Source organism: Staurois parvus, unplaced genomic scaffold (assembly GCF_062004578.1).
Source record: "Staurois parvus isolate SC_StPar_1 unplaced genomic scaffold, SC_StPar_1.0 ptg000059l, whole genome shotgun sequence".
NCBI lineage: Eukaryota > Metazoa > Chordata > Amphibia > Anura > Ranidae > Staurois > Staurois parvus.
The window spans coordinates 7767009-7782416 of NW_028317855.1; the positions used below are offsets into that span (position 1 = coordinate 7767009).

Consider the following 15408-nt stretch of genomic DNA (forward strand, 5'->3'; position numbering starts at 1 on the left):
AACAAGAAGGGATACACATAATCTAGTCTCTCTCTCATATATATCTATCTATATATATCTATATCTATCACTATTTACTATATGTACAAGCCAATATTTCCTCCCTATTAGGCCTATGATTTAAGGCTAACGTACTACTACTAACGTAGTTCCTTATATATCAGGGTAGCAGAATCACACATTTCTAAAAAAAATTCACTCAATCGCTAGCAAGTATGAATGGGGAATTTTATATCTTTTCAGTATCTTAATATTCAGTGATTACTATTGAGATTTTATTTGGTTAGTAAGTTCCCCAAAGAACAATTAATCCCCAGGTTCCTCATTTTGTTGCCATGATTAAACATTTTAACAAAATGGTCAAAAAGTATGTGCAAGCTGTTTATCACTGCTGCCCTTTGAGCTCCACAATACTCAGAGGACATTATGCTTTAGATGTGATAATTACAAAGTTCTTGAGTTTGACGAAGAAAGCCACAAAGGAACACACCAGCAGCGAATTATACATTAATCAGTTTTTTTATCAGTTATAATTTAAGAAATATTTATTCATTTGCAAGAACAGTTTAACACTTAAGTACATTTAGATGAAATGCTCCAATTAAAGTTAGTTGTGTTAAATAAGTCTTCAATTAACTATTCAATTCAACAGAGCTTCTACTACAAAATTAAAAAAACTCTCATGACAAGGGTTAGAATTTTGTTTTTAACAGGTTTACGAGTCTATGTTTTCACAGTAGACTGGCACAAACTAGACTAAAGCATGTTTAATTGAGCCCTCAATCCCTAAAGTAGAACACCAAATTGAAAGCAGTTTTATAGGCTCTGTAAGCCTTAAAAGATAAGTTCACCTTTTTGCAAAAAATAATAAATGCACAATTTTTTGCAGGTATAAAAAATGTGCATTTATTATTTTTTTTGTTTCTGGAGCTTCTAAAGCATTGCCCCAGCAATCAGCAGATCACTGGTGCCATGCAGGTCTCCTGCACACCTGCCAATGTATCTGTGTGCCCATACATCCCGTACGGGTAAGCAGATACCTACTGAGAGGAAGGCTCAATTAACTACCATAGCACTCCACAGTGCCGTGGTAGATCATTGAGAACTTATAATGTTCTCATGCACAGAACACTGTGAATGAGTGATTGAGTTCCCTGCAAACTGTCACTATGGGGAGGGGAGCAGAGCGGATGCCGATCAGTTCGCAACATGTTACATCCTAAATATGGGGGTACCGTAACGAAAAGTGAATTTATCCTTTAACAGTACTGGCACATCAGATTTCCTGCCATAGTCCTCCCAACACTTTGATAACAACTTTGGTAGGATTTTCGCTATGATGAAGATAAAAAACAAATAGCCGTATTCTATGTGAAGTTATCATAAATCATATGCTTTACGTTTCCTGTGCTGGAAATGCTAAAATCTAATTTTTATTTTAAAAACTGAACATAGCTTTAAAAAAAAAAAAAAAACACTAGTGAGTCTACTGATTTAAGTACTCGCTTTAGACAATCATATGATGTGTTAAAACCAAAGCACTTCTGATCATTGGTAAGTGGTTATTATGGCATATAGGAATTTTCAAACATCCCTGTCTGTGGAGAACCTTTCAATTCATGTGCAACATACTGTAATTTTGAATGAGATGAAAAGGAGAGAGCATGGAGTTAAATCTCAGTTGATTTAAATTCAAAGTGATTCTAAAGGTTCAGATTTTTTAAAAATAATAAACATCATACGTGCCTGCTCTGCACAGTTGTTTTGCACAGAGCAGCCCTGATCCTCTTCTCGAATCATCCACCAAGTGCTCACTATAGCAAGCTGCTTTCCTGAGGGGCACTTCATGTGTGCTTGCTCTTGAACCTGCTTTGTGTATCCATAATACACAAAGTATGTGAGTTGGCCCTGCCCCCACTCTCTCCTCAATGGCTTTGATTGACAGTAGTGGGAGCCAATAGCTCCCGTTGCTGTCTCTGAGCCAACGAGAAGCGAGAGCCAACAGAGTCTTGGCTCTTGTGCACATCACTGGCTTGATATCAGGCTCAGGTTAGTATAGGGGGAGGCTTTACCTTTATACCAGTACTCGAACAGATATTGTTTTTGGTGAGAGACCTGTTCATTTACAACCACACCAACTGTATTTCAATGCTTTGGTAGTTTATAAATTGCAAAATCTGTTGGGCTTATGCCAAAAATTGATTAGTCTTAATTCAAAAAAATATACAAACTTGAGTAGAAAATATTTATAGGGTCTAAACCCTAATGAACTTCTCTTTTGTGCTCCTTTTTAGTCTGCTAAATATGCTATTGGAGGCATTTTTATATATTTGTTAAATAATTGCAAAAAGTACCTGTTGATTTTGCCAGAGATCCTGTGAGCCAATAACTTCCTGTGTTCTCTTCCTTGCCATAAGGAGGAGTTATGGAGAGGAGGAACGCAGGGAGAGGTCTGTGTTCTTTATAATGCATCTAAAATGAGGTAGACAGAGCTGACAACACATGCTTTGGAAATCAGAGCCAAAAATACACTGATGCCATGTCGAAGGGGAAGGTTAGTTGTGCACACTATCTTTCTGGCACATAGACTAGGGCAGTGGTCGGCAAGCCGCGGCTCGCGAGCCACATGCGGCTCTTTACCCACTCTAATGCGGCTCTTCTGTGTGCCGGGCGCCTGCTCCCCTCCCTCCTCTCGGTCGGCCGCTCCCCTGCCTCCTCTCGGTTGGCAGCCCCAAAAGTCCGCGCGGACCTTTTAATCCGGCCCGCGGATGTGGCTGTCAGGATGTGTGTAGGCGGGGCAGCGTGCCGAACGTGAGGGGAGGGGAGCTAGGCTCCTCTCACAGTCCGCCCTGAAGACCCGAACGGCGCGGGAAGACAGCGAGAGGAACGCAAAAGGTAAGTGAATTGACACGGGGGACTTGGCTTACTAGAAGGGGGGGGGGGGGAATAGTACTGTGGGTGATGAAATACTATATGAGGGATGAAATACTTTATGAGGGATGAAATACTTTATGAGGGATGAAATTCTATATGAGGGATGAAATACTATATGAGGGATGAAATACTATATGAGGGGATGAAATACTATATGGGGGGATGAAATACTATATGAGGGATGAAATACTATATGAGGGATGAATTACTATATGGGGGGATGAAATACTATATGAGGGATGAAATACTATATGGGGGGATGAAATACTATATGAGGGATGAAATACTATATGGGGGGATGAAATACTATATGAGGGATGAAATACTATATGGGGGGATGAAATACTATATGAGGGATGAAATACTATATGAGGGATGAAATACTATATGGGGGGATGAAATACTATATGGGGGGATGAAATACTATATGAGGGATGAATTACTATATGAGGGATGAATTACTATATGAGGGATGAAATACTATATGAGGGATGAAATACTATATGAGGGATGAATTACTATATGGGGGGATGAAATACTATATGGGGGGATGAATTACTATATGGGGGGATGAATTACTATATGGGGGGATGAAATACTATATGAGGGATGAAATACTATATGAGGGATGAATTACTATATGGGGGGATGAATTACTATATGGGGGGATGAAATACTATATGAGGGATGAAATACTATATGGGGGGATGAAATACTATATGAGGGATGAAATACTATATGGGGGGATGAAATACTATATGAGGGATGAAATACTATATGAGGGATGAAATACTATATGGGGGGATGAAATACTATATGGGGGGATGAAATACTATATGAGGGTCGAAATACTATATGAGGGATGAATTACTATATGGGGGATGAAATACTATATGAGGGATGAAATACTATATGAGGGATGAAATACTATACGGGGGATGAAATACTATACGAGGGATGAAATACTATACGGGGGATGAAATACTATACGAGGGATGAAATACTATACGGGGGATGAATTGCTATGGGGGATGAATTACTATATGGGGGATGAATTACTATGGGGGATGAATTACTATATGGGGGATGAATTACTATGGGGGATGAATTACTATATGGGGGATGAATTACTATATGGAGGATGAATTACTATATGGGGGATGAATTACTATGGGGGATGAATTACGATGGGGGATGAATTACTATATGGGGGATGAATTACTATGGGGGATGAATTACACTATGGGGGATGAATTACTATATGGGGGATGAATTACTATGGGGGATGAATTACTATATGGGAGATGTATTTTCAGTTTTAAAAATGTGGCTCTCAAAATAAATTTCAATCATGGTTTTGGCGAGATTTGGCTCAGTTGAAAAAAAAGGTTGCCCACCACTGGACTAGGGTATTGGCAGTATCAGGGTGGATAAAAATCAATGATTTAAAAAAAAAAAAAAAAAAAAAATCAGATTTTTTTGATTTAAATCAGATTTTTTTTAATTTAAAATCAGATTTTTTTTAATAAAATGCTTTTTGAGGAAAATATCTTACCATCCAAAGGTTATTCCATCATGAAATAAAGATTAATTTTTTAATTATGTAGAGTAAGGCTGTATATGTTTAATTTTTTTGGTAAATAAATTCCATTAATCCATTCACAATGTCATGCTCTTCCAGAGGTTTCTGTAAGATTATTGGGCAGTTTCTCTGCCTACAAAATATTACAGATGCTTGGTTTACTTTTGCAGTTCTCAAAACTGAATTTGACTCAGCGGAGATCACATGCCTCTTCTTCACAGCAAAAATGTTATAACATGAACAGAGGTAAGAAAAAGACCTTAATCCTAACTTCTACAAACCTATGAATACAGAATCAACCCCTTCAGTGCTAAGGTTCAAGAAGTTCAGTGAATAGAATAGAAACAATATTTTTCTGGTTGTTTGGAGTAGAATAGATCTGCACAAGAAGAAAGTGAAACTAAGTGTGAGGAGGAAGGGGCTGACAGTCTAAGTTTCTTAAAATATATATATTTTGTTTAGCCAAAGTAGTTAACAAACATGGATGTTTGTTTACGCAAATAACATATGCTGGAATGTTATTGTTTCAGTTGAATAAATCTATTTAAATTGTTATTATTAAGGTAATGATTATTTTTCTCCTTCCTAAGTACAACAGAAAAGTTGTCCAAATATGAATGATTAACCTATTAAACTGGGGATAAAAAAAACTAATATGAGAAGTCATTCTAAAAATCTTCATCTACTTGCATATTAAAGTTATACCAGCAAGAATTAGTCTATGTAGAAAACTATGATTTAAATCAAGCCTTACTGACTAGTGATTTAAATCAGTTTGATTTAAATCAAATCCACCCTGGGCAGTATAGTAGAAAGTTTGTGAAAATGTTTTCGATTATGCAACTGACAACTTCTTAAAGTGGAGGGGGGGGGGGGGTTGTAATTTGACAGGTACCTGCTCCCACTTCTGTGTGATCGCATAGGCGATCAGAAGCAAAGCATGTGACAGGTCCCAGAAGAATATGGGACCATTCACAAAGCGCAGCTCGCACATGCACAGTGGGCACCCGGCTGTGAAGCCGCAAGCTGTCACAGCCGGATGCCCACACCGAACATGCCGGCTAGGTTTTGTGGCTGTTGACTTTTTTTCCCCATTTTGACTGGACCTCCGCTTTAATGTAGTCTGATCTTTATTTAAAGTGGAACAAAATTCTGCAGTCCACTGCCTGATAAACTTATAATCTTACGTAAGAAGTATCCTAAATCATTGCTTAAACTATAACTAAAAGGCAAAACTTTTTTTTCAGTTTTGGATAGAGTGAAAAGGGACTAGAACTCCTGTCCATTTTTATTGTGGTCTGTGCCCCCATTATGGAGATTCACACTATTAGTCAGTTTTACCATTTTCATTGAAAATGAAAGCAAAACAAAATCCCAAATTTTGGGTTGTTCCTAGAAAAGTAATAGAGGGGAAATATTCCAATGGGGACATTAGTTCTGGTGACCCAGGGGGTTCCCAAGAAATTCCCTTAATTTGCAGGGATGTCCTCTCACTTCCTGATTTGGCTATGGAACAGGAAGAAGGGTTACCGCACAGCGGAGGATTGATGAATATTGTGTATATTCATTGATCCATAGGTCATACAAAACACCATGACATGAATACAGAACCTGTTAATGCGTTTCACACGATCTCGTGCTTAATCATAAGGTTATGATTAAGCACGCGATTGTGTGAAATGCTTTAACAAGTCCTGTATTCATGTCCTGGTGTTTTGTGTGTCCTATTGATCAATAAATATACACTATATTCATCAATCCTCCGGTGTACGGCTGACCCTTCTTCCTGTTGCATCATGTGTGGTGGCGAGCCAGAGGCTGCACCTGTGGTGGATTGATCTGGATTGTTTGCCTGAGCGGTATACCTCGGTTTTGTTTTTGGCTATGGGACAGGAAGTGAAGGGAAATCTCAAGAATGGAACAACAAAAATTATATATAAATGACAGGGGGTTATAACCCTCCCCTACTCTATCCAAAGTGAAAAAAAAGTTTTGCCTATAATTCTACTGTAATGCCCAGATAATGTTATTTTTGTTTGATCCTTGTCTTAATTTTCTAGCCTTCTGATAAGCCAGTCCCATTTTAATCCTCAAAGCCTACTTCTTAACATTTGCCCGCATACCTGACTAGGCCTAGCATCTTTGTTGCCGTGGTTGTATGATGTTGCAATTACATCAAAAACCAACTCTATGGCAAAAAGCAAATAAAGGAGAATTTCTTTTCATTCTGTCATTGCTTCTCACTTCCTGCAGATTACGCCACCTGTGATCTACCCTGCAGGTCTTGGCATGGCGATCATTCCAAAAATGCAAGAAAAACTTGGCACACTCAAATTTGTGTAAGTACTAGGAATAAAGGAACGAACGCAGGGAAGATAAAGTTTTAAATAATATACAATCTATACTTTGTATACAGGATGCATTTTCATGTGAGGAAAGTTGGAATGGGGAGTTAAGGTCTGCTTTAAAGCTGAAATATGGCCAAAAACTATTTTTGTGCACTTGCACAAATAAGTTACCTCTAATGAAGCGTGCCCCATTCTGGCTGTTGAACTATTGGTTAAAACATAGAGAAAAAACAAACACCAGATAAAAGCCTTGAAACAGTTTTATTCCATCTTCCAACATGTAGACCAATGGGAATGCAAATCCTCCAACACATCAGAGCTCACTCATTAGTGAGGCTTTTATTTTGTAATCAGTTCCTTTTTTTTTTTTTTTTAACTGATGGAACTTAGTATATAGGCTGCGCTAGTGGCTGATGACTAAAGGAATAGGTTCCTGATGCCAACCCAGGAATCCCATGCCTGAGCAGAACATTTACCCTTTCTGTCCGGTGTTGAAATTGTAGTCCTGGCTGCAGTAGAGAGATCACTGCAGGAAACGTGCTCTGAACCTCATTTTTCCAAAACCTTGCATTCTTTTCACATTGTAAGGTATTCTGTGATTGGAGGAGGGGATGTTCATCTGGATCTCCTCTAATCACAGGTGCAATAAACATCACAATCGCCGTTCTCTAAACACATTTCGGCAACAGCCAGAGAAGGGGTACATTAAAGGTAACTGATTTTTACTGTTAAAATGTACAATAATAATTTTTTTAGCCATATTAAATATACTTAACTATCAATGAAACTACTAAAGTAGGTGAACCCTTTTGTTTTTAAATCATTAGATGCTGCTTTGTTAATAACCTTATCCAATATTTTTATTTTTTTTGCAGCTACTGAACTGCAGAAGCCAGGCCCATGCTTAAAAAAACAGAAATTAAATACATCCTATAGACCAGGCATCACTAAATAGAGCGCGGTAGAGCGTGGACTCCTCTCCTCCCGCCACTGCAGCTGTTTGAAATCGGGAGGAATGCAGAGTGGACTCCTATTCTGTATGCACTTGCCTGCCACCGCTGTAGTCACCGCTGCTGTTGAAGTCACAACAGGGAGGGCAGGAGGAATGGAAGGAAGGACTCCTCATCTGAATGTAGCGGCTTGCTGCTGCAGCTGAACTCAGAGCAGGGAGGAGAGCAGGAGGCACTGCAGGTCTACAGGGGGAGCAGGGAAGGCGAGACAACCTTTCATATTAACAAGCGGGTCAAACCCTTTTAACAAGAAGAGTTGGGCAGCTTGTGCGCTCAGTGGAGATCTTCTGTGACTCCTGCCCTCCTCTGAGTTCAGTGGCGGCAAGTTGGTACATTCAGAAGAGGAGTTAAAATAGGGGGATGAATATGAGGGGGTTGTGATGTCAGAGGTGGGGCTGTGAGATGGGGAACTGTGACATGGGGTAGCTGTGATGTAGGCAAGCTGTGATGTGGGGGGCTGTGAAGTGAAAGGGGGAAGCTTTGATACGGGGGCTGTGAAATAGTGGGGGCTTTGAGGGTGGAGCTGTGATATGGGGGGCTGTGATGTGAGAGACAGGAGCTGTAATACTGGGGGCTGTGATGTGAGGAGAGCTGTGATACGAATGGTCTGTGATGTCAGCAGGGGGGAAACTGTGATGTGGGGGGTTGTGATTGCAAGGGGGACTGTGATGTCAAGGAGGGACTGTGATGTGGGGGTTGTGATTGCAAGGGGGACTGTGATATCAAGGAGGGACTCTGATGTAAGTGGGGCTGAGGACATTAATTAGGGGTTGTGATGTGAAAGACCTGAGTAATAGAAGAACAAGTAGATTCAGACCTCTGCAGGAAGAAAATGTTACCAATCGGAGCTCCATGAATTTTAATTCAGTACCTCTGCTATAGACAAGCTTTCAGCCCAGGCAAATATATCAGGTTTAGGCAAAACACCACCCAAGGCCACATTGTCAAACTTTAATACTTCTTGAAAATATGCAGCATGCACTAAAAAAGCACTTTTATCATAAGGGCATATATAGCAAACAGCATGTTTAACTTATGTTAAAGAACTGTTATTAGAATGAAAATAAATTTAACAGATTCCCACATCCATACTTTACGGCACAGGTGAGGAAATCTCCCATTGCAGCTATTGTATTCAGACACCTGCATTCGGCACTTATCAAAATACCCAAACTGTTTGGCTAACAATGTTATGCCTTTTAAGAAGGTCAGGTGGGAAGCACATTGTCCTAATGAAAATAAAGACTTTTCTTACATGATGCATTACCAAAATTGGCCATTAACCTTTTGCAAAAGAAAATAAAGTTTTTCAAGTGCCAAAATGAAAATAGGGAAAAGCACACTGGAATACATTGAGGGCTGGATCACAGCAGAAGCAGTCTAGTGTGCTTTTAATCTACATTAAAAATGCATGCAGTGATTCTAATGGCTCTAGCTAGCACCAGTGCAGTCAGCAAAAGTAGAATATGCTCCATTTTTTATGTATAGTATGCACCAGGAATGCAGCAAAACACATGCAAATGCACCAAAAACACTCATTATCCTGAGGTGTGAAAATAAAAAAAGTAAAAAAAACACACTGAAATGCATTGAAAACACATAAAAAAAAACTTATGTAACTGCATATGCAAAAAAACATATTGGGAATGTTGAGGTTGTGGTGTGAACCAGCCCTAAAAACAGACCAAAAATACGTAAATGCACATGCAAAAATGTGTCTGAAATACTTAAACTGCGGTGTGAGCAAGCCCTAAAGAACTGCTAATGTAAGGCAAAGGATGGTGACACCAACTATTGATTTAATTGGCTTTTGTTTTTTCTTCAAATTTACTAGTCATGGAACAATTTTAAAACACATTCCTGATTTCAGCAAATTTTTAAAAACTGCCTATAAAGTATGCCAAATACTGTCTATTGAAAAACATTTTAAAAAACTAAAAAAACGGACCCAAAACTATTAGGGGCATATTTACAAAACAGGGAATGTGACATACAGCAAACAATGTTAAATGCATACATAATCTTATAGGAAGACTGCTTTTGAAAAAAATGGCCTTGTGACGTGAGTCTCTAACAAAAGCTATAAGCAAGTTTTCCATAATCCTTTAAATGTATATATAAAACAAAAATAAAGTTTTCCATTCACCAAAAATGGAGTTTCATTTTAAAAAGGCAACCAAATGAATAGATTAACAAAGTAAATATTAATTGACTTTAAATATGAAGTTATACTTACATCAGGGTATTCTTTCACAGGCACATAAAGTTTTTCTTGTAACTGTACAATAGGTCCAATACCATCTGGCAGTTCTGCGCTTCTCTTGTCATTGTTGCTACCATTCAGGGTATCATTGTACATATCCTTTCGCACTCTGCTGATCTCTAATGAAAAAAAAATGGAAAGAAAAAAAACTTTAAAAACTGAAATTTACTTTAACCTTACATTTATAAGCATAGTAAATTAACTAAAGGAACTGTGGAATATAAGAAACACTATTTAAAGAAATTTTAATTACAAGCGTTATTTAGCCTTTTAACCCAATCACTGCCAGAGCAGTTTTTGCTGTCTTTTTACCTTCATATGTAAAAAAAAAAAAAAATTAATTTTTCACCTAAAGATTACTTAAAACTCCCAAAACATTTTACACATTCTGAAAGCAGACATACTGGAGAAAAAAAATAGTGGTAGTTTACAAATTTTTAGGTCACACAATATTAGTGCAACAGTTTATCAAATTGCAAAATTTCAGAAAAAACACCAAAAAAACTGACTAAAGTTAATTTCAGGGCACACAAACACCGATTTCCTAATTGCTCGGTAAAATATAAAAGATGATGTTGCATTGAGTAAATGGATATCCAACATGGCAAGCCTTAAAATTATGTTGCACCCTTGAAACTGCAACAAACTAACTTCGGTACCCTAAATTTTCCATAGGTGATGCTTTAAAGTCCCCTTCAGGTCATCAATTAGAGTTAACAGTGAATAATGAGCCTAGAATGTATGCTCCCCTACATGCACGGTGATATCTGGCATTTAGCACTGTTACCAACTGTTGCCGGGGTCCGTGGAAGCGATCACTCCCATCTGACAGGTGGTTTGTAGGTTCTAAAACTCCTACTGCTGCCAATGTATGGCGCCAGTGCCACCCAAAGGGTTATGGGTTAAAAGTATTTTTTTTTCCTTTTTTTTTTTAATTTCAAATTTTAACTGCATGACTATGGTTAATTAAAATTACTGGGAAACAAGTTCTCAGTGTACTTAAAGCCAAGCCTCTTTTTCTAATTTTAGGGATTAGGAAAGGATTACAACCCGTCATGTTAAAGTGAGTGTAAAGGTTGAAGGTTTTTTACCTTCATGCATTCTATACATGAAGGCAAAAAACCTTCTGTGTGCTACTCCCCACACAGCCCCAATACTTTCCTGAGCCTCTTCTCGATCCAGAGATGTGCACGGGAGCCTCGGTTGTCCCGGGACTCCCTCTCTTCATTAGCTGAGACAGCAACGGGAGCCATTGGCTCTTACTGTGGTCAATCACAGCCAGTGAGTCAATGAGAGAGCAGGAGGTGGAGCAGAGCCGCAGCTCTGTGTGTGTTATGGACGAACAAAGCAGGACTTGGGAGAAAGCATACATGAGTGCCAGCAGGGGTCCTGAGGAGGATCGGGACTGATCTGTGCAAACCCACGGCACAGAGCGGGTAAGTAGAACATTTGTTATTTAATAAAAAAAAAATCTGGCTACTTCCAAGAAATAATAGATATGTATAAAAAATAATAAACAGATAATGACTAAAAGAGGAACAAGCACACACGGAAACACACAAAATAGCAGCATACGTGTAAGCGGGCTTTTAATTTGAAAGGTCACCAAGAGAACGTTGCAGAAAAATATATCAAGTGTGTCAAATATATCGAAAGGGCAACATAATGGACCTGAGAGACCAATGAAAAATGCTGCCCCAAGCAAGTCAAACTCGCTCCCAGGCTACAAGCCTGCGTATTCTGCTCTAGACTGTAGTTTGTTTTACATAATCAGCTGGTTGATTTTTAAAATGATAACCAAATCCCTAGCAATGCAAGAGATTACTCTGGATTAGAGGTTTGTACTCACTTGCTATTGTAACAGTCTTTACATTATTATGCTTTCTCTGTGGCCATAAGGTTATATTCAGCCTACATAGGCGAAATTTAAAGAGATTACAGTACCCTTGGCAAAATCCATAGATTTCACACTGTAAAACGTTCAGTGTAAAACATGACATTTCCATCAAAATAAATATAACTTTAATGCTGAAATAATTAAGTGCTTCATATTTAAAGTACAACAAAGGGTTGATGAACGAAAGTCTAAAGCGGAAAAACCATTTGCTGTGTGATGCACAAGCCTTACAGTAAACAAAAAACTTTCTTTCCTTCTATTTGTGCTTAGTATGTGCTCCTTCCCAAACACTGCAGTTCACACTGGGAGGGTTTCCGCAACAGAGGCAATGCTTCAATGCAGTAAGCAGGGGGCAGGACTAGATGTGGCCAGTGCTGATTAACCTCCCTGGCGGTATTCCCGAGTGTAGCTCGGGATAAAGTTTCAGTACCACAAGCGGTAACCCGGAGCTACACTCGGGCTACCCATGAAATTCCCCAATGGGTCGTACTTGAATCCATAGAATGTGACCCTCTCTCAACTGCTAATCTCCTATGGCTAAGACCCGCTGATCGTCGCCCACTATTAAACCCAATCACATCCCACTATGTAACTCTATGGGACAAACTGAAATTGCAATATCTTTCACAATCGCCGCAGAACCCCCTTCTTTCCTACCACCGCAATCCAGCTTTCCCTCCAGCGTGGTCCTCACCACTCTCCTTTAGACACTGGACTTCAGCCAATCTTCTCCGCACCCATCACTTCCTAACAAGAAGAGGGTTTAAATCCTTTGCTTCACTGCGTGAGACGCATGCCCTACCAGCCTCCGAAATATTTAGATATTTACAACTTAAGCATTTTTACGCTCCATACACCAAAACAACCCACCCGGCTAACCCCATGACTCCCTTTGAACGTGCCTGTCATAAAGACCCACATAGGCAAGGCCTAATCTCCTGTATATACTCCCTCCTCTCAACCTCTGATCCTACGCCCCCCCCCCATACCCACAGATGGGAGACAGACCTTGGTCGCAGACTAGATCCTTCCGACTGGGACCATATTTGGTCTAACACCAAATATTCTTCGCAAAATGTAGTAGCCCTGGAAACCAGCTATAAGGTCCTAACCCGCTGGTACTTGGTCCCAACGAGGATAACTAAATTTACACCAAACTACTCCTCAAACTGTTTTCGGGGTTGTGCGGAGGCAGGAAATCAATACCACATCTGGTGGACATGCCCGATAACCAAAGACTTTTGGGTCAACATCTTCCGCATCTTATCTAGACTTTTTCTGAAAACACGCCCGACCCGTTCATAGCCCTACTTAACCAACGTCCCCCCAGTATCACCAAATTACAATTTAAACTTCTTCTGCAAGTTACTACAGCCGCTAAGCAGATTTTAGCTAAATCATGGAAATCTCCCTCCTTTAGTATAGCAGCAGTAAAGCACAAAGTCACACAGGCCATGATCCACGCCAAAGTGGAAGCCACAATCCTGAACGCCATTCCTAAGTTTCTGAGAATCTGGAACCCATGGGTGGAGTACTTTCTCCCACCAAACTTCAATGATTCACTTCTCCTTCCCTAACACACCCATACGCAATATTCTGACTTGACTATCAAAACAAAATAACCTAATCCTCATATCCCCCCCCCCCGTCCTCCTACCCCTCCTCCAATACCCCCCGATTTCATCAAATAATGAGCAGGGCCCTCCGAGTCCTCCTGTATTGAACTGTATTGTAACTGTACTGTTTGCCCTCATGTTGTAAAGAGCTGTGCAAACTGTTGGAGCTATATAAATGCTGTATAATAATAATAAGAGGTAGAAGAAGCAGCAGCACAGCCTACATGAGAAAGGCAACTCTGTAATAAAGAAGCTGTATTATGTGGACTTCACTGGCAAGCTCAACAGGCTAGTCCAGAAGAAAACACCATAGTGCATGGGGAAGGTGGGGGTCCCTGCTCCACACCTAGGCAAATCAGAAAAAAATGTAATCCAAATCTACCAAGGTTTACTGTCCCTGTTGAGGAAGGTCTGTTTCCGTGAGGCTGCCACCTAGCACGAATTGCTAGGAAGGAACAGAAATGAACAGCTGTGTGATCCTGTCTAGACGGAGGAAAACTGAGGCCTGGGTCTTTGCCAAGGCATTTTATCTTAAAGTGGATAATGTGTTTTAGGTGGGAGGAGCCTCTCTCTCTCTCCTCTCATAAGCCATTCTCTAAGATGACTTGGGAAAAACACATGTAGAATTTTTATACATAATAGCTCTGCAGGTTAGGTAAAGCTTTGCTACAAATGACAACTGTTTATCAACATCAACAAAGAAAATTCAATGAAACAATTAAAATGGATGCAGTTTTATCGAGGGGATATTCAGGTGGTAACTAAGTCAGGAGTACATAGACTGACAAAAGGCTAAAATTTGTGAAGGTAAAGGTTCACTTTAATGTGACACTGACACAAGGGAAGTACAATAGCTGCCATTGCTAAAAACACTCAAAAGGATAGTCCAGCTATAATTATCCATGACTCTTACATTAGAGACTCTAAAAAAAAGATGCTCTGATATGAAACGCCTGTGGTCATGAACTCAGTCTGTCCCCCTGCTACTTCCTTGCCTTACTATCGTGATTTGTGAAGCTCCCCATTAAAACGATGGATCATTAGTGAGGAGTGGAAGCAGATAGTTTCTATATCTGTAAACCTACTGTGTGAAGATCCCCACACATTTAGTTCCTTGAAGTAGAAGCCCAAACTGGAACTATCGTTAAAAGGGCTCCCCCCACCCCCTAACTCCAATACTAACTAGCTTGTAGAAGGAAGCTCATCTCTTCTCAGGGTGCTCCGGTCCAGTCACATGATCTCTCCAGCAGCCAGCTTCAGAGCAGAGAGCTGACAATGAATGGAATGCCTGGGTGGTGGTAAAGGCTTACTATGAGGCATGCATTGTTGGCTGTCCCTTCTCTCCCCTGAAGATGGCCACTGGGAGCTGATCACCAGACTGGACGGGATTGCCCCGAGATTAGGTAAATGCAAGCATCTTCCTTCTACATGGTAGTTAGTATTGGAGTTGGAAGGTGGATGGAAGTAATTTTATGCTTTTTTAGTTCTAGCCCCAATTCCTTGACACATTAATTTTGCCCTGTGAGTAGGCATTGCTCTGTCACAGAATTCAAAGAGCATGCCTTCTGAACTACAGATGTGCTGAGGGGAGAAGTTCCATGATTTGGAGTCAGTACAGGAATCACAGCTTGAAGGCAGCAAAGTATCATGGGATCAGGGGTGGACTAACCATTTGGAAACTCGGGCACTGCCCGAGGGCCTGGGGTCAGTAGGGGGCCCCATGAGATGCCCCTGGTACCTTTTTCATAGGCTTTGAGT

General features: G+C 40.0%; 1 protein-coding gene across 9 annotated transcripts in view; it reads right to left on the reverse strand.

Annotated features, from left to right (window-relative positions):
- Positions 1 to 15408, reverse strand: part of QKI (QKI, KH domain containing RNA binding) — a 273632-nt gene that overhangs the window by 203586 nt on the left and 54638 nt on the right. For all 9 annotated transcript variants that reach the window (XR_016311503.1, XM_089668598.1, XM_089668597.1 and 6 more), the window contains exon 2: positions 10111 to 10256. Coding sequence is in view for 8 of the 9 variants with exons in the window: in XM_089668598.1 (XP_089524724.1) it covers positions 10111 to 10256 (146 nt within the window). In the remaining variant the exon portion in view is untranslated. The remainder of the gene's footprint in view (positions 1 to 10110; positions 10257 to 15408) is intronic.